The sequence below is a fragment of the Entelurus aequoreus genome, linkage group LG18 (assembly GCF_033978785.1).
Source record: "Entelurus aequoreus isolate RoL-2023_Sb linkage group LG18, RoL_Eaeq_v1.1, whole genome shotgun sequence".
NCBI classification, from domain to species: Eukaryota; Metazoa; Chordata; class Actinopteri; order Syngnathiformes; family Syngnathidae; genus Entelurus; species Entelurus aequoreus.
In genome coordinates this window covers 33,664,213-33,687,048 of record NC_084748.1, presented here as the reverse complement: position 1 = coordinate 33,687,048, position 22,836 = coordinate 33,664,213, and the positions used below count along the sequence as shown (strand labels likewise).

Below are 22,836 nucleotides of genomic sequence, written 5' to 3'. Positions count from 1 at the left end.
TGCACAAGTTTAGAAAATGCTTCTCAGGCTGTTGACATCCTGCTTGTAAGCCAATTTGGACAGGAAATAGATGATTTGCATGTCCTTCCATATTGAAATCCTAATGTATGAAAGAAAATTACAATACAAGTTCACATTTTGTCAATTGAATTATCAACAAATCACCCTGCATGTATTACTATTTCATAACATCCACCCTGATCACTTTGTTGCACTTCATTCACTTTAGCTTCTATTGCCATCTGTTGGTGAAAAGACATATTACACCTAGTCGGCTGGCCACAACATTAGGTACACATACGTCATCTCTACTGCAGGTACTACATTAGTCACATCAGTGGAAATTACTCAGGGTAATGTCTTATTAGTATTATATATTTTATTATGATGATTGTTGTTTCTGATACAGATATTGCTGTGGATCTAATTACATTGTGCAAATAACTATTATTTAAAAAATCAACAATTGGAAATGTGCACAATACTATCCAAAGAGTTAGTTAAAACACATTAATTTGGTATTTAAATCACATGGTTGTACTGCCTTATTGCTTTTTGTGCAATATTTTGTTCATGGCCCTATTCCAGTCTTTAATATTGTTAGGGTTTGATTGTTTTTAAGTAGCTCATCAATTCAACTATCCAAGGCTCCGTATGTCACTAGTTATTAAAAAAATAGAAACCTATTTGCCACCTATTTTTTTTAAAAAGCATACATTCAAGTCTTGTATGGTTTGAAATGGAATCACTTTTGATTGGAATAGCAATGGTTTAATTAAGTAGGTATAGGAAATGTAGGGGGAACATGTTTACTTGGATATGATAGAGACACTGATTATAAAGATTATAAACTTATTCATTACCCATGCAAAATATTATATGCAATTGGTCAAAGAGAAACGGGGAAACCCAAAAAGTTCAGAAAATATTAATTTAAGTTTGTAATATTCCTCTTTCAGGTGACATGAGTTATATATCGTACCCTTCTTCATTATGTCTGAATCATTGCAGCATATGTTGATATGTATTGTTTATTGTACTTGTTTTTATATACTTAGTTCTGTCTTCATATTCCAGGAGTATTGGTTTTCATGTTAGTGTGTTATGTACACTCAATGAATACAAATTAACTAAAAAAAAAACATACATATACTGTACACATATAAATAAGCTACATTTGTACATTTGACGGAAGCGCGGCTGCCAGTTTGCGTCTACGGCCCCTCCGACCACTACTAAACATTCATTCACCAGTGTGAGCGGCCCATACATATACATACAGTATATATATACACACATATAGACATATATGCATATATATATATATATATATATATATATATATATATATATATATATATATATATATATATATATATATATATATATATATATATATATATATACATATATATATATATATATACATATATATATATACTGTATATGTATATACAGTACATACATACATACATACATACATACATACATACATACATACATACATATATATATATATATATATATATATATATATATATATATATATATATATGTATATATATATATACATACAAACCCCGTTTCCATATGAGTTGGGAAATTGTGTTAGATGTAAATATAAACGGAATACAATGATTTGCAAATAATTTTCAACCCATATTCAGTTGAATATGCTACAAAGACAACATTTTGATGTTCAAACTGATAAACACTTTTATTTTTTCAAATAATCATTAACTTTAGAATTTGATGCCAGCAACACGTGACAAAGAAGTTGGGAAAGCTGGCAATAAATACGTATTTGGAACATCCCACAGGTGTGCAGGTTAATTGGGAACAGGTGGGTGCCATGATTGGGTATAAAAACAGCTTCCCAAAAAATGCTCAGTCTTTCACAAGAAAGGATGGGGCGAGGTACACCCCTTTGTGCATAGTCCAACAGTTTAAGAACAACGTTTCTCAAAGTGCAATTGCAAGAAATTTAGGGATTTCAACATCTACGGTCCATAATATCATCAAAAGGTTCAGAGAATCTGGAGAAATCACTCCACGTAAGCGGCATGGCCGGAAACCAACATTGAATGACCGTGACCTTCGATCCCTCAGACGGCACTGTATCAAAAACCAACATCAATCTCTAAAGGATATCACCACGTGGGCTCAGGAACACTTCAAAAAACCACTGTCACTAAATACAGTTCGTCACTACATCTGTAAGTGCAAGTTTAAGCTCTACTATGCAAAGCGAAAGCCATTTATCAACAACATCCAGAAACGCCGCCAGCTTCTCTGGGCCTGAGATCATCTAAGATGGACTGATGCAAAGTGGAAAAGTGTTCTGTGGTCTGACGAGTCCACATTTCAAATTGTTTTTGGAAATATTCGACATGGTGTCATCCGGACAAAAGGGGAAGCGAACCATCCAGACTGTTATCGACACAAAGTTGAAAAGCCAGTATCTGTGATGGTATGGGGGTGCATTAGTGCCCAAGGCATGGGTAACTTACACATCTGTGAAGTGAAGGCACCATTAATGCTGAAAAGTGCATACAGGTTTTGGAACAACATATGCTGCCATCTAAGCGCCGTCTTTTTCATGGACGCCCCTGCTTATTTCAGCTAGACAATGCCAAGCCACATTCAGCACGTGTTACAACAGCGTGGCTTCGTAAAAAAAAGAGTGCGGGTACTTTCCTGGCCCGCCTGCAGTCCAGACCTGTCTCCCATCGAAAATGTGTGGCACATTATGAAGCGTAAAATACGACAGCGGAGACCCCGGACTGTTGAACGACTGAAGCTCTACATAAAACAAGAATGGGAAAGAATTCCACTTTCAAAGCTTCAACAATAAGTTTCCTCAGTTCCCAATCATTTATTGAGTGTTGTTAAAAGAAAAGGTGATGTAACACAGTGGTGAACATGGCCTTTCCCAACTACTCGCACGTGTTGCAGCCATGAAATTCTAAGTTAATTATTATTTGCAAAAAAAATAATAAAGTTTATGAGTTTGAACATCAAATATCTTGTCTTTGTAGTGCATTCAATTGAATATGGGTTGAAAAGGATTTGCATTGTATTCCGTTTATATTTACATCTAACACAATTTCCCAACTCATATGGAAAAAGGGTTTGTATGTACATACATATATATGTTTATACATACATACATGTATGTATATACATACATACGTATATGTATGTATACACATACATATGTACATATCTGTATGTATGTTTATACACATATACAGTACATAAATAATATACATACACATTTACACAGTGTATATGTATATACAGTATATTTGTATATATAATATATATACAGTATATATGATATATATTATATATATGATATATATTGTGTGTGTATATATATGGATATATACACACATACTGTATATAGATATACATACATACGTATTATGTACAAGTGTATATACACACATTTTGTACTACATTTTATTTGGGTGTACATAGCAACATACAAACTTGAAACCAATACAATTAGAATATGGAACTAAGTACAATATACATTACATATCAACATATAGTACATTTTGAAGCTCATATGTAATTGTAATTGTAAATGTAATTTGAAAGAGGAAGTTAAAAGCTTTAATTCTAATTCATGACGTTTTAATGAGTGGAAAATTGTCCCTGGTTTTAACCATAGGAATAGAACATCCTCTCAGTTCTAATTAAGGGGACAAGCCTGGACAGAAGTGAAGAACCCTTGAGCATTGTGACATTTGAATAAAAATATGATTGTATTAAGCGGCTTTATGAAAGCTATCATTTGGTAGTTTGCCAGGTGTGACGGTGGACTGTATGTGAAGCAGATTCCTATTTTAATCGTGACCTGCTGTGTCGAGATGGTGCTGGAACCAGCAACACCACTCAAACCCACTCCACATTGATTAGAATAACGCAGGTTTCCTGTTTTATTTTGAGGAAATGGCCGAGTAAACGTTAGTCTGCAGTTCCTCTTTCGGTCCACTTTTAAACTGTCTTCCGCAGTCTGCTGACACTTGGCTTCACAGGTGTGTGGTGAGTGTCTTCACAAAGCGGGCAACCCGGACTTGTGGCTGGCGGTATTTGTCACATTTTTTGTGCATGTTGTTTTTTAATTTCAATTACTTTAAAGGTTTATACGCAGGATTAATCTTTGCCCCTTGACTTGGTCAAAGCTCCTCAGCTGATTCAAGTCACTCTGAGGCGTTTGGAACAAGTTCAGGGTCAGGGAGCTAACACACAGCAATGTTATCTTTAACCTGAATGGGAACATGTCTATTTATGTATTCTCTTTCTGCTTTATGATTAAAAATGACTGCTACCAAAGTGAAATTAGTGCATTTGCTTTGATGCGTTTGGGAATAATGAACTGCCTCTATTCCATGTAACAGGAGTCATTTAAATAGTAATTATACACTGCATGTACGCCGTTAATAAGCTTGCAATGTGTTTATATATCTTGCGGCTTCATTTCCTGTGCAATAATTTACCGAGTTGAGGAAGCTCATTAAATGCAGGACATATTATAAAATAAACACAGGAGCTTATAGAGTGCACGCTTATTTATCTAAATGTGACACAGTATAATATAGCAGATTAAAACGTGGTGATAAAATCTTGTCAGTGCAAAACTTTGAAACAAACTTTTGTCAATTGTACTGTTGAATAAAGTTGGCTACAAATGGAATGCAAGCGTTGAATTAAACAGGCAGCTGCAAACCAAACTGCAACCGAGAGTTAAAGGTGTTAATTCATTGGGTGAATCCCCCGAATCGGTGGTATTTGCTTATTGCAACGCTCTCAAAAATATATATAATTTTTTACAACTCTAAAATCTGGATAATACTCATAATAAACTATTATGAATGAGTATTTATATAACTTTATTTCATTTTTGTCCAAAATTCCGAAGACAAAGATGATGCAAATTGAGTTTGTAACATGGTATTAGCAAACACATGAAATATAGCCACAAAGCTTTTATCTTTATTTTATTACAATGACTGAAAAAACTGCATTAACGTAATAAATATAAAAAAATAATCTATGTATTAGGAGCGCGCAAACATATTTTTTATATAGCTATGTCATTCAAAAAAATATTTTACAGGCTATTTTACTACCCGCTTATACAATTCATTCCCAATCAATTAAAAAAATGTTGATAACGCGACAGTGCTAAGATATTATTTATATATTCACGTAATTTACAAACAAAATTAATTTATATAACATGACTGTGCTGAGATATGTATCATATATAAATGTATTTGTAAAAAAAAAAAAAATTTGACAGGTCATTTTATGGTTAATTTATTTCCTAATTAAACTAGACTGTGCTAAGGTATTTTTTATAAATGTATTTAATAGTAAACATTTATTTTACAGGTGATTGTAAGATTTACAGTGCATTTATACAATTTATTTTCTAGTTATTCAACTAATTTAGGTAACAGGACTGTACTAAGATATTTGTTATACATTTATATAATTGTACAATAAGAATATTGTGTACATAAGTGATTTTACATTGAGTTTATACAATATATTTCTTAAATAATTTAACTAATTTAGGTAACGAAACTGTGCTAAAATTATCTTTAGCTTTGCATTTAATTTAAGAAAAATATTGTATACGTGATGTTCTGGTGCATTTAGTTCCTAATGTAGGAAGTGGGATTGAGCTAAGGAATTTTTTATTTATTCATTTAATCATAAAAAAAATATTTTACAGGTACTTTTAAGATTTACAGTCCATTTTTAAAATATATTTCCTTATTAAAGTAGTTTAGGTAACTGGAGTATGCCTAAATATTTTTTATGGATGTATTTCAATCAATCAATCAATCAATGTTTATTTATATAGTTAATTGTAAAAAATTATTTTATTAGTGATTTTACAGTGTGTTTAAACAATTTAATTCCTGAATAATTAAAATTATTTAGGTATCAGGATTGTGCTAAGATATTATTTTAGTAATTTTAAAAAAAGTATAGTTATTGATATTACTTTTTTCCGATTAATTGTGCCAATCATGATTCAAAACAACGTTTCACCGGAGAAGTTCAGTTTTATTTTGGTTCATATAGAAAGGATAGTGAGATGCTGTGAGTGATACATAACGTTTCTACAGGAGCAACATTCCTACAGTTCCACACAAGTTGAACGGGTGTGCTCATGATTGAGTGGAATTTGGTGTGTGCGGTTGCCTCAGTCGTCCACGGCGATGTTCCGGAACAGGTAGGCCATGGATTCTCCGTTATGGATGCGACGGATGGCCTCGGCAAGGATCATGCTCACGTCCACTGTCTTGATCTTTGAACACTGCAGCTTCTGGACCTCATGGGGCACGGTGTTGGTCACCACCACCTGGGGGCGCCACATCACAGACAGCTCTTGAACAGCCCACTTGTAAAGATTTGCTCAAAATACATGGATAACCATTCAACGGTAATTACAGAGCTTTCTAAAAGCGAACCCGTCTAACGGCCCTAATTTACATAGTTTTACATATTTGCCCTGGATGTGCAATAAAACAGGAAGGAATGAGAGCGGGATTTCACCTCATCAATGGCAGACTCTTCTATCAGTCTTGGCGCCTCTGCAGACAGCAGGCCATGTGTGGCCATGATGTAGATCTTATAGGCTCCTCGCTCCTTCAGGATCTCTGCTGCCGCAACAAACTCCTGCACGTCGTCGATGATGTCGTCCTGAGAAAAGACACATTGTGCCGTTTCTTGGAATTATTCTGAATCTGCTACTAACAGGAACATGAAATAATTAAATGAGTACTTAAGACTCTTCTAATCAGCACAGAACATCTCCAGCTATTTTTAACATAATTACAGAAGGGTTTTGTTATTATTAATTAGCCTTTTAGCATCCTCAACTTAGACTAGCCATCACTATGCTCAAGAGTGGTGCTTGTTATTATTAATGAATGCATCACCAATTTCCGCTTAAATATGCTTTTACAGTGTAACCATAGCAACCAAGTATTCAGAGTGCTTCACTTTTTCCACATTTTGTTATGTTACAGCCTAAATCCAAAATTGAATACATTTATTTGTGTCCTCCAAATTCTACAGACAATACCCCATAATGACAATGTGAAGTTTTCAAAATTCATTAAAACTAAACAAATAAAAAAATCACTTGCACATAAGTATTCACAGAATTTGCTCAATACTTTGTTGATGTACCTTTGGCAGCAATTACAGCCTCAAGTCTGTTTTTAATACGATGCCGCAAGCTTGGCACACCTATCTTTAAGCAGTTGGATGTGAAGCGTTTGATTTCATCCAGGATGTCTCTGTGCATTGCTGCTTTCATCTTTCCCTCTATCCTGATTAGTCTCCCTTTTCCTGCTGCAGAAAACCATCCCCACAGCACCATGCTTCCCTGTAGGGATGGTATTGGCCTGGTGATGAGCGCTGCTTTACTTCCTACAAACATAATGCCTGGCACCCAATGTGATTTGTTTTCTTTCAAAAATAACAAATAAAAAACAATAAGAAAAACACTTCACATTTTCATTACGGTGTATTGTGTGTACATTTTTAAATACAAAAATTAACTTATTCCATTTTGAAGTAAGGCTGTCGGCATGCACATGTTATGACTACACATGTAATAAACTGTGGCCATGTTTAACACATACACATTCAGGCGCATTAGATTTGTGTATGGTCCGCTAATGATAACGATGTAGCAAAGTTTAACGGAAAAATTCCTCGGACAGACAAGCAATTTTATTTATGATATACGGTGCGAAAAGAAAAAAAATGTGCAAAAACCTTTAAAAAAAACTCTTTACACTGTCATTATGTAGTATTGTGTGTAGAATTTTGATGACAAAAATTATTTATCCCATTTTGGAATAAGGCTGTAACATCACAAAATGTGGAAAAAGTGAAGCACTGTCAATACTTTTGGATGCACTGTGTGTGTGTACTGTATATATATATATATATATATATATATATATATATATATATATATATATATATATATATAGACACACACACACACAGTACATATACACACACACACACAGGCATACATATACACGCACACACACACACACATACATATATACACACACATTTTATATATATATGCACACATTTTATATATATATATACATATATATATATATATATATATATATATATATATATATATATATATATATATATATATATATATATATATAATTCTGATGACACACACGTTTTAGAACACTTCATATACTGTAGCAGCAAGTATGTCAAAACATTTGAGGGGTTCAGTAAATATAACCAAATTGTTACATCCTTTGCTATCTATGTTGTTGTGAACCTAGCAACAGTAAGGTCCAGAAACTTTTGGACAGCGACACTTTTTTATGATTGTTGCCTAGTTGACAGTGTATAACACCAAAGGGAATTTGGAACAAATTTCCATGAGATTGAAGTGTTGTTTTACCTTTAATATAAAAGGTTTGACAAAAATATGGCATTTACCTTCTATAATTTATGATATCCATTTCATTTTCAGTGATTCAACCGAGATCATTGTAAATATATTAATATTGTTTAATACTCATAATTTAAATATGTCCATTTACTGAAAAATACTTTCATCCAAGTGTTAAAAAGGTTTTTATATTTTCAGTGTGTGTTTGGGCAAACTCAGTGCTATGCTGTACATTCCTGAAATATTTTGGTCACAGCTCCGAAGTCTATACTTTTATTGCATGTTGATTTATTTAATAATTGATTCTAATCCATGGTGGTGATGTATACTCTAAATGGCAAAAATCATTAAAAAAACGGTCACTCTCCAAATACTTGTGTATCTTACAGTAGCTGGTTGTACAAAAAATAATATTGGCAGCAAAGGAAGTTCAGTATTAAAACTGTGGTTATATTTTGTATACCAGATAAATACTGGGGCATAATTACTTATTGCTTCAAAAACTTTTGACCGGTAGTGTGATTAGTCATTGTGAAAAATACAGACACTTAAAAAATATATGTGTTTAATTAAACTAAAATGGTAATGTAAGCTAGCTGGCAATGTTATATGTTTTGTTTTGAACAATTTTACTTTAACCAAGTTGCAAACAGCCCCTTTAATTTAGCTCAACCAAAAAATTAATAATTTAGACAATACAGTACACCTTTGCAACCTATAATTATACCGTACATCCACAACTATACATTCTGACTAAATTAAATAATTAATTCAATAAATTCTATGCATGCATGTAATTACCTGAGATTTGTTCAAATCAAAAAGTGTGATAATCTGATTTTTTTTTATTAATCATTTAACAGCACAAATGTTAACATAAAATATGTATTGCAGTTTATTTTTAACCCTAAACTTACTGCTTTAAAAAAAATTCTCATACTGTAACGTTGAGACTAAAATTGTAATAACTTACTGTTTTTTTTTAATCATCATTTTTTAACACAATGTTCATTTTTAATTATTCTCCAGTGCGGATGTCTTAAAGGTGGCGTTGCCAGGTTTTGTTATTGTCAATGGTGACGAGTGTGCGTTTTCTTTCTTTACCTTTAAAAATGAGTAAAAAGTGTTGTGTTGCAGTTTGCTTGCGTCTGAAAAGTGCCATATGAATGAAGTTCTGATTGATTGAATATGACGGGAGTAATAGTTATATTTAAAATTTACAATAAAGTTGTAATACAGTTTGTTTGTATACTACTGATTTCCACAAGGAGGAATCGATTGCTACGCTAATTTTAATACTTAGGGAGTAGTCAAATCCAGTCTTACAACAATGATGGCGATTCTTCCGCCCACATCTCCGACGACAGTGATGGGTGGCTTCTCCTTGGCCATCATTACTAAAAGACAGAAGAACACCCACATTTACCCCCCAAAAAAGATAGCAACCTTGCAAAAGCAACGAGGGGCAGATTCCACAGGGCGAAAAAAAAGACATGTTGAGAAGAAATTTGGTTAAAACCTGCAATAACAGCATGCAAGACCATTATTTAACCCATCATTGCCGCTTTCACACACAGAGCACAAACGTGGGATTTTATGGGAAAAAAACCCAGACTGATTTGCACTCATTTTTCATCCATATTATCATTTTAAAGATTTATAAAGTGATGGTCCACAGAAGCGCTTATCTTTCAAGAACCAGTCGATCATTATTTGGAATCCAACGGTATTTCTGGGATGTGCAAGATTACACAAATAAGCATGTGAGAGATTAGGGTTAATGCTTATCACTGAAGTAAATTAAGGGATACCAAATAATCATTGACGCAAGCGATGCAACCCACCACACCTATGGCAGCATCCCCTCCAGACAGCAAAGAACATTACCCGCACATGTTGACAGGACACAAAGCCTTACTTTTAAACAATTGTTTTTACTGTAGTTAATACTTACTCATAAACTGCAATCAGCTGATTCACGATAACAGTTATTGGTGCATGTCTCTGCTAGGGCTATGTTTTTTTTCTAAAATATTACCATTAACTACCAATGTTCAATATGAATTTCTTCAACAAGCAGGTACATGTGGAAGCAACCTTTCTATCACCGCAGACGTACCGCCTTTATGTATCAGATACTAAACAGTTGGTTTTTTTTAAAGTTTCATGTTTGCCAAAAAGTCTAGGAAGGGCGTGAAGAGGTAACACATTCCAAGCTCCATGCAGGGAAGCGTCCCCAATCAACAAGAGACAGAAATGGATTCAGGCGTTAAGCATGATCATACTTGGAAGCTCAATCCCTGGAAATGGGACACGAGATCTGCTGCCTGTGTTGGCTGTAAATAACAACACAATAAGACTGTAAATAATGTAGTGAAAGGCACATTTGAGCAGTTAAAAACACAAACATTTGGGCCATTTCAACAAACTGATGTCATTTGTGTCCCCAGACTTCTTTTTTTTCCGTGAAGCAGTGTCCTTTACATTGCATATTTAATAAATACAAATTGATCAATTAAACTAAACTATCTTGAACTAACTAAACCAGTAGTTATCTAACTTTGTTCACCAAGTACCACCTCAGAAAACACTTGGCTGTCCAAGTACCACACTAATGACCAACATTAAAACTAAAAAATAGACCTAAATATTATTAGAAAACAAGGCAGAGGTTTTATTTTAAAAGTATATTTAATATGTTTGGCTACTGTAACATTAAACACAATTAAAACAGTAACACTGTGTTTGAATATTTGATGAAGTGATTATTTAGCGTACCACTCGATGAAGCCCCCACAGTTTGAGAATCACTGAACTCGATGATACGGCCTAAAATATATAGGACGATATATATTGCAGCCTTCTGCGATAACGACAAATATCACGATATCTTTACTATTTGGTATGTAAATAACTAAAATATATTTTAAAACGGAATACAAATGTTCCCATTTTGGCTGCTGACATGTGCAATAACATTTTGCGTAAATTCCGGTTGTACTATTTTCTCAAAACTATTAATAATCTACTTGCTAATTTTCTGTTAATACCTGGTTACCCTCTGTTGTAACATGGTTCCATCTACACTTATGTTAAAATGCAATAAGAACTTTTCTGTTGTTTGAATAATTTACGTTACTGTTGGGTGATGCTACAAATTTAGGTGTCGATCCAATACCAAGTAGTTACAGGGGCAGTATTGGTCATACCAATGCTGATACTTCAAATTTTCAGGAGCATTGAATGATTACATTTTTGACCGCAATTATAATCAGACAAAAAACACAGGATGGCGGTGTAATATATAAATTCAATATTTAAATAATTTCCTACGATTAGTTCTGATTTAAATCCCTTGTTTTCTGTCCTTAAAGTTGGCTAAGCTTGTAAACAATAAAAAATACAACAAAAGATGTTGTGATAATAAAAATATTGATCTAATCATTGTAGTATCAACTCTATACGGCTTATACTTGGTATCGTTACGGTTGCTATGTGAATCGATTCACCCATTCTGTTTACATTAAAGACCACGAGCTTGCTCTTAGCATGGTTTATTGTATCCGCCTACGGTTTGTAGTGTACCATGCTTAGCTATTCCTCGTCCTCAAAGGGATGATACTTGTAAGAAAAACGTAGTTTATTTGCCGTCGTGGAAGCAATTATTACTGACTTAAAAGTGGCTTTGCACTGTGGGGGGACTTTACTGCTAGCGAGGACGCTGCATTTGGGAACGCGTTCGTTCGCTTGTCTCTGCCAAATTTTCAGGACAGGACAACTAAAATGCGTCATCAACATGCATTATCATGATATAACGATAGTATGAAACGCTCTATTGTCGTCTAATTTATATTGTTTAACCCTACCTTGAACACTGGAAAACCAGCATTTGTCACCTCCTAAAATTAAACTTTGCCTTTATCCACACTGTCTATGCTGAGAAATAGGCTCCAGTTCTGTAGATGTTGTCACACAAAGAGGGACCGGCATATCGAGTCTGGCGATGGAAAGGGGGTGTTTCAAGTACCGGTACAGTTAGTTTTCTACCCAGTACTCAAAAACTAATTGCTATAATGGTAAATGAGAGCCAGATTCATTTTCAGTAACAAAAAATACGTACAGAGAAATTTTCAGTCATCTAGAACAGTGGTTCTTAAACTTTTTTCACTAAGTACCACCTACAGAAACACTTGACTTTTCGAGTACTACTCTAATGACTAACAGTAAAATACAGTAGCGTAGTGGGCCTAAGTATTCATTAAAACAAGGTAGAGGTTTATTAATATTTAATATTTTTGGCCAGTGTAACATTACACACAGTTTGAACAGGAACACAGTATTTAAATAATGAATCAAATCTTTGGCGTACCACTAGATGAAGCCTTGTACCACAGTTTGAGAATCACTGAAAGACACTATGGGTCCGCAAATAGCACAGATTCGGTGAAACGGCCCATATGCAAAGTATCAGTAATTGAACAGATATTATTTTATCTGCGTAAAGACCCAAACTATTGACTGACGATTGTTTGACTTCTTTTTTTAAGTATGGGGAGGACTCAACTTTAGGGTTATATTTCGTCACTCATGGAAGATTGACATGTCATGGCAACATTCTGTACATAAGTGTGTGGGCGTGCACATTCTCTGTCTTACGTGGCAGCTCCAGGCCTGGGTGTCCAGCGCTGGGGCGACATGGCGGGGGCGAGGTGGGGCCATCGCCCATGCCCGACTCTAAATTGCTAGCAGCGCCGTGCAGGACGGCCAGGCCGAGCCGAAGCCTCTCGGCGTAGGACTGCGCCCTGAGACACACGAGAGTCAAAGGGACTGACAAACACGACGTGTATCAACACACACATAGGCAAGGCAAAAAGAGAGCAGAAGGATGTTGGAACAGAAGAAACCGACAACAGCAAAGACAAGATCCACTATGAGAGCATAAGGAAAAGATATCAAACAAAAATATGCAAAACTGGATGATGTCAACATTGCAACTTGTGTCATTACCTCTTCGCAGCCGACGGCGACTTTGCGACAATGATAGCATTCCTGTAGTCTGGGATCTGAGAAGTGTGGGGAAGAGCAAAACGATCGGTATTACTTTACATTGTCTTTTACATAACATACAACTGCATTAACTGTCTGTTGTTCACCAATGGACAATATTCCAATGTAATGCACCTCTTCTTGGATGTACTGGATGAGGAAGGGGGAAGCTCTCAAGTTGTCAACGGGGAAACTAAAGAAGCCCTGGATTTCTTTCTGATGCAGGTCCATGGTGATAATGTGAGTCAGTCCTGCAACATTGGAGGGATTATACTGAACTAACTGCATACATAACACTGTGCAAATATTCAAAAAATACACCCCTGGGTGTGATGCAGTGCAGTTACACCACTTAGTTGCAACTTTAATCAGTCACACCGATGCAGAAGCGAGTGCACATACCAGCTTTAGCCAACATGGCGGCCAGTAGCTTGCAAACAATGGAGCCCCTCTTCCTCATCTTGCACTGCTTGCTGTACGGAAAGTACGGGATGACCCCAATGATGTTCTTCGCGCAGGAAGTTTTTAGGGCATACGCCATAATCAGCAGCTCCATGATGGCGGTGTTGACATCTCTGCCAAAAAAGCACATAAATCTAGTCTACTGACAGCTCTTGGCAGGCGACTGGATGCAATGTTTGGCTTCAAAAACAGGTGTAACCGACATCTTTTTTTTAAGGCCAGGTGGTCCCACTTCACTTTTTCCAGATTGGAGTGGGTGACTATACAAGAATTGGGTACACAATGTTTTCCATACATTCACTTATTTGTGGTGGCCCGCCACAGTTCAGATTTGGCACTAGAGGTGGGGGAAATAATCGATTTTTATATGCATCGCATTTCGGACATAGACGATTAATAAATCGATTAGTTAACGTGAATAATCAATATTCAATTATTTATTGTAAATAAAGTAATGCAGACAGTTCTAAAATTTGTCTGACTGCAGTGAGCCACCTCACAGAGAGATACGACCAGCTCCTTTATCTAGAGCACTTATGTTCCAGTTTTGCAGACATTTCCATTAATTTAGTCAATGTGAAAATTAATTTAACTGTCGTTCAGGTAATCGAATCGTGCGCAAAGATTCCCATCTCTACCTGTTGTGCCCTCGCTCTGTGAAAGCAGCTTGTCATTACAACACTGTACAGTAGATGGCATACACCTTTGAGAAAAAAATGAGGAAAATTGAGGAAAACAAAGAACATTTCGAATCAGCATTAAGTGCTGCCATGCAAACCCCAAAATACATGTTACGTTATATTTGACCTCTCATCTACCAACCTCTTTTGGATGTCTTTTTGACACTTACATGTCGCATGAAAACTACCACAGAATTTAAAGGGTTTTTTGTAGATAATTTACTAGCATTATCATCATTGAACATGTAATGTAAAATTCTATAACAAGCATGCAAAAAACTCAGAAAACATACCTGAGGTTATATTATGAAATTTGTAGAGCTTAAAGTTTTTTCTTGTAGTTGAAAACAACGTCAGTTCACTAACTATTATTTAATCATCATAGTGTCCTGTACATAATTACTAACTAATCAGTGTTATGTGTCTCTCAATGTCTGTTCGAAATGTAGGAAATACTTAAGGTCTTTTTTCCAAAATACTGTATGTTGTTTGTAGCCCGCAGCTAGCTTGCCTACGTATTAAACAGAATAGAATAACAGGCTTTCATTTGAACTTACTATTCTGAAAATGCCGTAAAGACAGCAACATGTACCAACTGATGGCGTTAAAAGTGATGTTTGATCGTCTCACGACTGCTGTCCAGGCTATTTGCTGTCACTTTATTAGCTCACAGTTTTGGCTTTCCTTCTACACTGGAAATAAGACAAATCCACCCAAATCGTTGTATTTTTCCTGAATCACTCATGACAACGATTGTGGCAGTTAATTATGTCGCACGTTCACCAGATATACAGCAGTGGCGATTGCTAAAGACTGCAAGGGAAGTTCAGCTCCCCCTAAAATATATAAAAAAGTGTTCAAATAAGTTATTTTGTGTTTGCATTTCATTGTCTATATGCATTAGAATGTGTTTAACTTTATTTTAGAATTAGTTACTTTGGCGACAGTTGGCACGACTTTTTTCATTGGTAGCATCACAGTGCTGCAACCTAAAATACTCGACTTTGTCCCGCCCACGGACGCTGAACAAATAAATAAGAGGGATTGAAAGTAAGTCGCCGGGCTTCCGCATGATTATTGGATGGCCTGTCTGGGCTGAATCCCTTTTTGATTGACAGCAAAAAGAGCGAATCAGCAATCTTGAAATACAAAACACCCAAAGCACTTTTCAACTTTCATTCCGTTGTTCCTGTTGATATGGAGATATTTATAATTTTTTAAATGAAGTTTTCTTTTTAAAATCGAGCATGTTTATATCTTTTATCTGTTATTGGAGACTGTGCTCATAATTAATAGATGGAAAATAGCTTCCCCTACCTGAAAGACAGACGCGAGTATACAGCCTGTGTTCTATTGTACAATAACAACAATTCTACAAATAGAGCAAAACGATATATAACAAAAATATGTTAGTAAAATAATTACTAATAACACAGACTTATTTTTAAATGTACGTAAATTATTTTTAGCATTAACATATATGCATCATCAACAATTACGCAAATGGTGTGATGGCAATACAATGACCACGCCCCTAGTCACTCCCCCACACCACATGTAGATTTCAAGCTGGGTGAAACCCTGTATATATACAGTATATGTGTATGGATGGGTGTATACATATTTATATATATATATACATACACACATATACCGTATACATATATCTAGATAGAGAACCAATCAATATATGTGTACATATTATAATAATGTAGTGGATATATAATTAATATACATTAAAATTGGTTATTAAGATTATGTAAAAGTTCAACTCCTACCTTGTTTACATGTGGGATGACCTTCTTAAAAGTTTTGTAATCAATCAAATATTAAGTCGCTAAAATGTGCCATTCATGGATAAGTGTGCATACAGTGTTTTGCATTTTTCCCATCATCACTTGTAATGGATTTAAATTAGTATAATTTAAATGTTTTTTATGGTGATAGGAGGTTGTTTTATAGTATCCACTAAGTTCAGTGAGCAGGCTGTGTTATCACCTTTGTCGAATTTTGGTGCTGGTTGCATTTTTTTTCTGCACCATGACTGGGAAAGGTTGTTTACATTATATAATTAATATCTGTGCTGTAATTTCATGATAGTGTTATGATTGGTCAAAACTTTAGTTACTCTTAATGGCCACCAGATGGCTATCAGATCGCTAGCTATTTGCATGTAATATGGAAACACCACGCCCGACCAAATTGCTTATTGAACTCCTGCCGTCACGCGGGCCGAATTAAAAACGCTGGTGGGCCGCACTTGGCTCGCGGGCCGTAGTTTGGACACCCCTGCTATATTTAATTGTCTTTTGCCTTAGAGTGAATTGGAAATATTAGGCAAGTAATTTTGATCAGCTGAAAGAGTGCTTATGTAGCAGTCTAGACAGCAAGGCTATTCCAGGATTTTTCGCATGGTTGATCAATTTTACCCTATTTTGTGCCTCTGTTTCTTTCAATTAATGTGTGTTGAAATGCACTATTTCATAATCTTTTTTTTGAGGATTCAGAACATGGACATGAAGACCTCTTTGGTCTCACCTGGGAATGGTCTGAATGATGAAGATGTCTTGTCCACGAACAGACTCCTTCACGTCCACTTTGGTCTCTGTAAACAGCCCAAAAATGTGGGTTTAAGATGATGGTGGATGAGACCTCTCTCTCTCTGTCTTTATAACCAAGCCTGACCTGCATTTGCCTCTTGGTATACAACAGACTTGCCCAACTCTACACCCAAGCGTCTAAGAAAAAGACAAGCAGAAGAAGGTTAAAACCACAAACAATAATGATTCATTTAATTTCACCTCAACTGAAGTGGTTATATTTTCATTACGGTTTTGTTAGTTAGTTAGTTAGCAAGATTACGCAGAAAACAAATTACACAACTGTCGAAGGATGTGCAAAATATTTTTGGTGCAGATCCAACATTGTTTTATTTTTCTTTGAAAAATGCATGGACTTTAAGGATAATCAGTTCCTATTTGTAGTAGGGTTATCCTGATCTGATATTGGTTTGCTGTCAGCAAAAAAATAAGTATTGGCTTGCATCTAAAATCCGTGCTATAAGCACCGATACAAGCAGTCCAGCAGTGTGTTGACTCGCAAGTTAATTGCTGAATGTCCTCCAATAAGCAGACAAGGTTGGTATTTTCTTCTACTTTAGTGATGTAATTATAAAATGTAAACATGATGGGCTATACCGTAAGCTACAAGGAACTACTATACAATAGCACACAAGCTATACATATACAATAAGTGTCCTTAGTTGAACAATATTGCAGTCTAAAACAGCACATTTGTCAAAAATAAACAAGTATCAAATAATTATAGTTGCATATTGCTGACACATACAAAGCCTCCAAGGCCGTATCGTATTAGAACATATCCAGTAAAAAAAAATGTGTGTGCATCATTTAATTTACTGCGCCACGATCTTCACTTCATAAATTATTGTGGCCACTAGGTGTCACCAAAAAACAATTTCCCCTTCCAGTTTGATTTAAAGACAGCATAAGTCTGTCATTAGGTTTGTGTTTATCATACCATTGTTCTCTGGGTAATTTCACTTGCTTAAGTTTTTTCTAACATCCCACACTACATATTATCAAAAGGATGTACTATGATTCTTGCTGATATCGTAATGACATCGGCCGATACTCAAGGTTTAAATATTGATATAAATAAATAAAGAGTTGCATCGGGACACTCCTAATTTGTAGGTGAAGAAGTGTATGAGGGCAATTTAGGACTGACCTCTAACCAACACGCATACCTACTTTTTTTATTTTTATAACTTTAACTTCTGTTTCTGAAGGTTGTTGTTTATTTTGTTTTGTTAAACCTGGTGTACTCAATTAAATTTGAACAATTCTTCTCCTTTGTTTTGTTTTAATGTAGCATTGCATATGTTTACAAGGTTGCAACTCACAATTTTTTAATTCTTAATTACATTATTGTAGACAAATCGGCAAAATGATGAGAGTATAAATGACTCAGCACTTTTGCAAAGACAAAAGACTCAAAAACTAAAACTGCATCGGCATTGAAATGTGCACACAACATTTTGAGCAAGCCTACACGTTAGAAATCGCCTCAAGCTGTGCAACAAAATTGCGTGTGAGTTCATCAATAATTAGCAGTAACTACTGCAGACAATTGAGTGGAGGTTTGGCTTGGTGACAACAGAAGCAGAATTGAACTGTGAACCTGCCTCTGGGGCCTCGCCCAGTTGACATTCTGGAATCCATCTTGAATGCTCGCATACACAAGGAATATACTGTTCATTGGGTGGGGGGGCGTGGTAGATGAGAACCTTTGGACTTGATCGTACAATAATACCCGACGTCCCAAAAACATGTATGTTAGGTTAATCAGAGACTCTAAATTGTCAATATGCGTAAAAGTGAGTGGTAAGTCGTTTATCTAAATGTGCTCTGTGATTGCACCTAAGGTCTGCTGGGATAGGCTCAAGCTCACCAGTGACTCTAATGAAGACAACGGGTATGGAAAATGGATAGATGGTTCTCTCTGCTGCTTCTGGGAGCATTGTTTTACCTTCTCTACTCAGTAAGGAATAGATTAAAAATAACCTTTAAGAAGTACTCATCTAAAGAGTGTTTTGAGATAACAGCTGTCTTTAGAGTTACAAGCACCAATTAAATTGATTTTAATAATTAAACAAATGGGAAATGTTTACTTTAGATACAAGTGTTTTTAGTAAAGAGCTCAGTCACAGGCCCAATTAACCTCGTAAGTTAAGGTACTACTGCATTTCTTATTTTTTTAATAGTATTATTTGGATCAGTAAAGGGAAATGACAGTCATCTTATTTCAGTTGCATTGTTGACAAGTACTGTAACATCCAGAATAACCAAAATGTGACCATAAAAGCAAACTATATCCAGAGTTGTTCCACAGCAGGCCTCATACAGAAAGGCTTGAATAAATTTTGGACATTAAAGATGCTGAAACCAATGTAGTGTTGCTCTGGTTTGTTAAGCGTGGCTCTGGTTTGTCGACAAAGTGGAAGTTGCTGGCAGTCTTCAAAGTACCCCAAAGCTGCCACAAATGATTGTAGGATTCGAGAAAAACTGTGGACACTCTTGTGATTTGGATAACATCGGACTGTCTGCCCCGCAGGATGAATTCTGAGGACCAGTCATCAACAATTTAGAGTGAAAAGCAAATTTTATTTTCACTCGCATACAAAACATTTTAACTTGGATTGTTTCCCTGGCTTCGAGACTCTCCCGAAGGACAGTGCGGCGAAGACACAACAAACTCCCTTCTTGTCTCTCATGGACACACACCTGTTGTTGACTTTGGACTAGCGACTGCACGACATCAAGGCCGCAGAACAGAGACACGCGGCAGGCTTACACACACATTCATCCATGAAAATATATGCCACATACACATACCGTGCCCCCCATCCAACGCCCTTGACGCGAATCCCTTGGGGGTGATAGACGGCTGGGTAGCGCCTGAAGAGCTGCAGCCTGTCACCGTGGCTCCCATTCCCTCCTATCTGTTGCTAGTCTCGAGATGTACTTTGTAATATGTATATGTACTTTGCTAGGGAGGTCTTTTTCCACTCCAGACTGGGCCCCCTTAGGAGCCCAGTCTAGACTGTATTTTTTTTACTCAACCTTCCCCCAGCTTTGACCTTTTTCCTATCTTTTACGGGGCGCCGTGTGGCGATCCATCAGCGTTCCTGTTCTGTAACCCTGTACACTGTTTGTTCGTCTAATCTTGAACGGGTTTGTGCTTAAACCTACTCATTGGCCTAGTGGTTAGAGTGTCCGCCCTGAGAGAGAGAGATAGAGATACAGTAGATAGAAATAGAGATAGATAGATAGTACTTTATTGATTCCTTCAGGAGAGTTCCCTCAGGAAAATTAAAAATTGGTAGGTTGTGAGTTCAAACCCCGGCCGAGTCATACCAAAGACAATAAAAATGGGACCCATTACCTCCCTGCTTGGCACTCAGCATCAAGGTTTGGAATTGGGGGTTAAATCACCCAAATGATTCCCGGGCGCAGCCACTGCTGCTGCTCACTGCCCCCCCCCCCCCCCCCCCCAGGTGGTGAACAAGGGGATGGGTCAAATGCAAAGGACAAATTACACCACACTTAGTGTGTGTGACAATCGTTGGTACTTTAACTTTAACACAAAGTTTTGTAGTGCAATGACAATAAAGACCTACCTACCATATATTCTGAATTATCTAAACGAAACATCAACATTCTTAGCCTGTGTGTTAGAGGTGAATATGCAAATAGTGTACATCTTAAATGTAATTTACAGAATATAATGTGGGCCAATAAAAACTAGCTCTGGGTTGCACTTAGGACACCACTAGTGATGGGTCCGGCAACACCGATGCATCGGCGCATGCGTCGAGCTCATAGAGCAAAACCCTGTGTCGGTGCGCGTACCGCTTTTAGAAAGTCACGTGACCGATCATGAGCTGTTTCGGTCATGTGACCGATACGCGAACTGTGTCGCACTGCCGCCTCCTCTGTGCCCTGTCAGCGGGTCTTTTCTGCAGCCGGAGAAATAATAGCTAAGAAGAGAAATCGTCTAAAATTTAATACGTTGGAAAATCTGTATTTTTTAAATAAAAATGTGTAAAAAAAATTGTTTTTTAAATTCCCAGTCTACAAGCATCCTCATTCACAACCTGTTCTCTTAGATTTCCATGTTATGATACATGTTCACATTATTTATTGACTGTATCTAAAAAAGATAAAAATATATTTTTATTTAAATGAAGATTTGAAATAATCCTAAATGAAATACAATGACTTGGTTTATATTATTGTATATACTAGGTCATAAAATCAGTGTCAGTTGAGTCGGTCCATAGGTTGCCTGTAGGGATTTTTAATGTCCAGCAGATGTCAGTATTTAGTGACACAGTATCGACACAGTATCAATACAGTTTTCCAATGTGTCGAAACGCTTCATGACGCCTCATCAACCCATCACTAGACACCAGTGTTCTTTTTACAACCCGAAACTGAAAGATGTATCGATAAACTTTCGTCCATCCATCCATTTCCTACCGCTTGCCCCTTTTGGGGTGGCGGGGGGTGCTGGAGCCTATCTCATCTTTATTCGGGCGGAAGGCGGCGTACATCCTGGACAAGTCGCCACCTCATCAATAAACTAATTTAATAATTTTTTTTGAAAATTCAAATTATTACAAAACACCACGTAAATGTTATTTTTGAGATGCAAGGTAAGTTATCATGGTCTTCTTTTAAAGTCAGGGGGTTGTTTGCGGGGTCGTGAGGTAGTGCGCATGCGCGCATTAAAAGAAAAGACAGGTCGCCTCATGCTAATGCTAGCAGCACTTTCAGTTAGCAAGCTAGCAACAAAAACATCACAACAATGGAGGTGGAGTGTACTTACTCTGTTATCTTCTTGGCCAGCTGCACGGAGGCAGTGCTGGAGTTGGCAGAGAAAACACGGTATCCGCCTTTTGAAACGTTCATTTTCGAGTAACCATACGAGAGTTTTGGAGAATTAGAGCGCGACACGAGAGACCTGTGACCCCCGAAACGCCTTATCGGCATGTTGTTTTGGACACACCGCCCTTCTTCTTCTTCTTGACTTCACTTTTCCCACACAATTTTTCGGAGGAAAAAAAATACTTGACTCCAAGTAGAGCTCCCCCACCCCCTCTCTCTATAATCGGAAGTGAAAGAAAAAGTCGAATCAAACTCGGGAAGAAATGCAACGAAAAACTATGAGAGAACTTTCGAAAAGAGGAAATATGGGAGCATTTACGTGCTGCGCCACAATGGCTAAACCAACAACTTCTACACCCACCGCCAATGTCTTTCACTAGCACACACTTGGGTCAAATGTTGCAACAGTCGAGTGATGCAGAAAGTAAACTTTCGCAGCGTCGACTCGATAGCAGTAAAGTGTCATGTCCGAGGTAGCCAATCAGAGGCGAGAGCATGCTGACGACACCGACCAATCAGTGGAGGTAACTGCAGTGACGTCATCTTAAAGGGCAACCAGCTATTTTTTTTATTTATTGAACAACAAACATACATTGATAATTCCCACTAAAGTCAAGGCACTTTCAACATCAAGAAAAGAAAACTAAAGAAAATACAGATAGAGTATTGAATATCAATATCGAATATCAATTTTTGACCT

General features: G+C 36.4%; 1 protein-coding gene across 2 annotated transcripts; it reads right to left on the bottom strand.

Annotated features, from left to right (window-relative positions):
- Positions 1–6,052: 6,052 nt before the first annotated feature.
- LOC133634057 (phosphoribosyl pyrophosphate synthase-associated protein 1-like) lies at positions 6,053–22,603 on the bottom strand. Of its 2 annotated transcripts, XM_062027014.1 has the most exons (11): positions 22,078–22,603; positions 17,350–17,402; positions 17,203–17,269; positions 13,925–14,097; positions 13,658–13,773; positions 13,484–13,539; positions 13,133–13,278; positions 10,762–10,812; positions 9,803–9,873; positions 6,583–6,729; positions 6,053–6,388 (listed from the first exon to the last, which is right to left on the bottom strand). In XM_062027014.1, exons 1-11 carry the CDS (start codon positions 22,239–22,241, stop codon positions 6,230–6,232), a joined length of 1,203 nt encoding a protein of 400 aa, XP_061882998.1. In that variant the 5' UTR covers positions 22,242–22,603; the 3' UTR covers positions 6,053–6,229. The 2 variants fall into 2 exon arrangements, with proteins under 2 accessions (XP_061882998.1, XP_061882999.1); XM_062027015.1 differs by lacking the exon at positions 10,762–10,812 and having other exon boundaries at positions 22,078–22,601.
- Positions 22,604–22,836: the final 233 nt, after the last annotated feature.

What these genes read in the sequence shown, in the direction of transcription:
- LOC133634057 (XM_062027014.1), bottom strand. Translation starts at nt 22,241, where the DNA reads ATGCCGATAAGGCGTTTCGGGGGTCACAGGTCTCTCGTGTCGCGCTCT. An exon ending in CGCCATGTTGGCTAAAGCTG is followed by an intron (nt 13,774 to 13,924) that starts GTATGTGCACTC and finishes CCAATGTTGCAG; the next exon opens with GACTGACTCACATTATCACC. An exon ending in AAGAGTCTGCCATTGATGAG is followed by an intron (nt 6,389 to 6,582) that starts GTGAAATCCCGC and finishes TGGCGCCCCCAG; the next exon opens with GTGGTGGTGACCAACACCGT.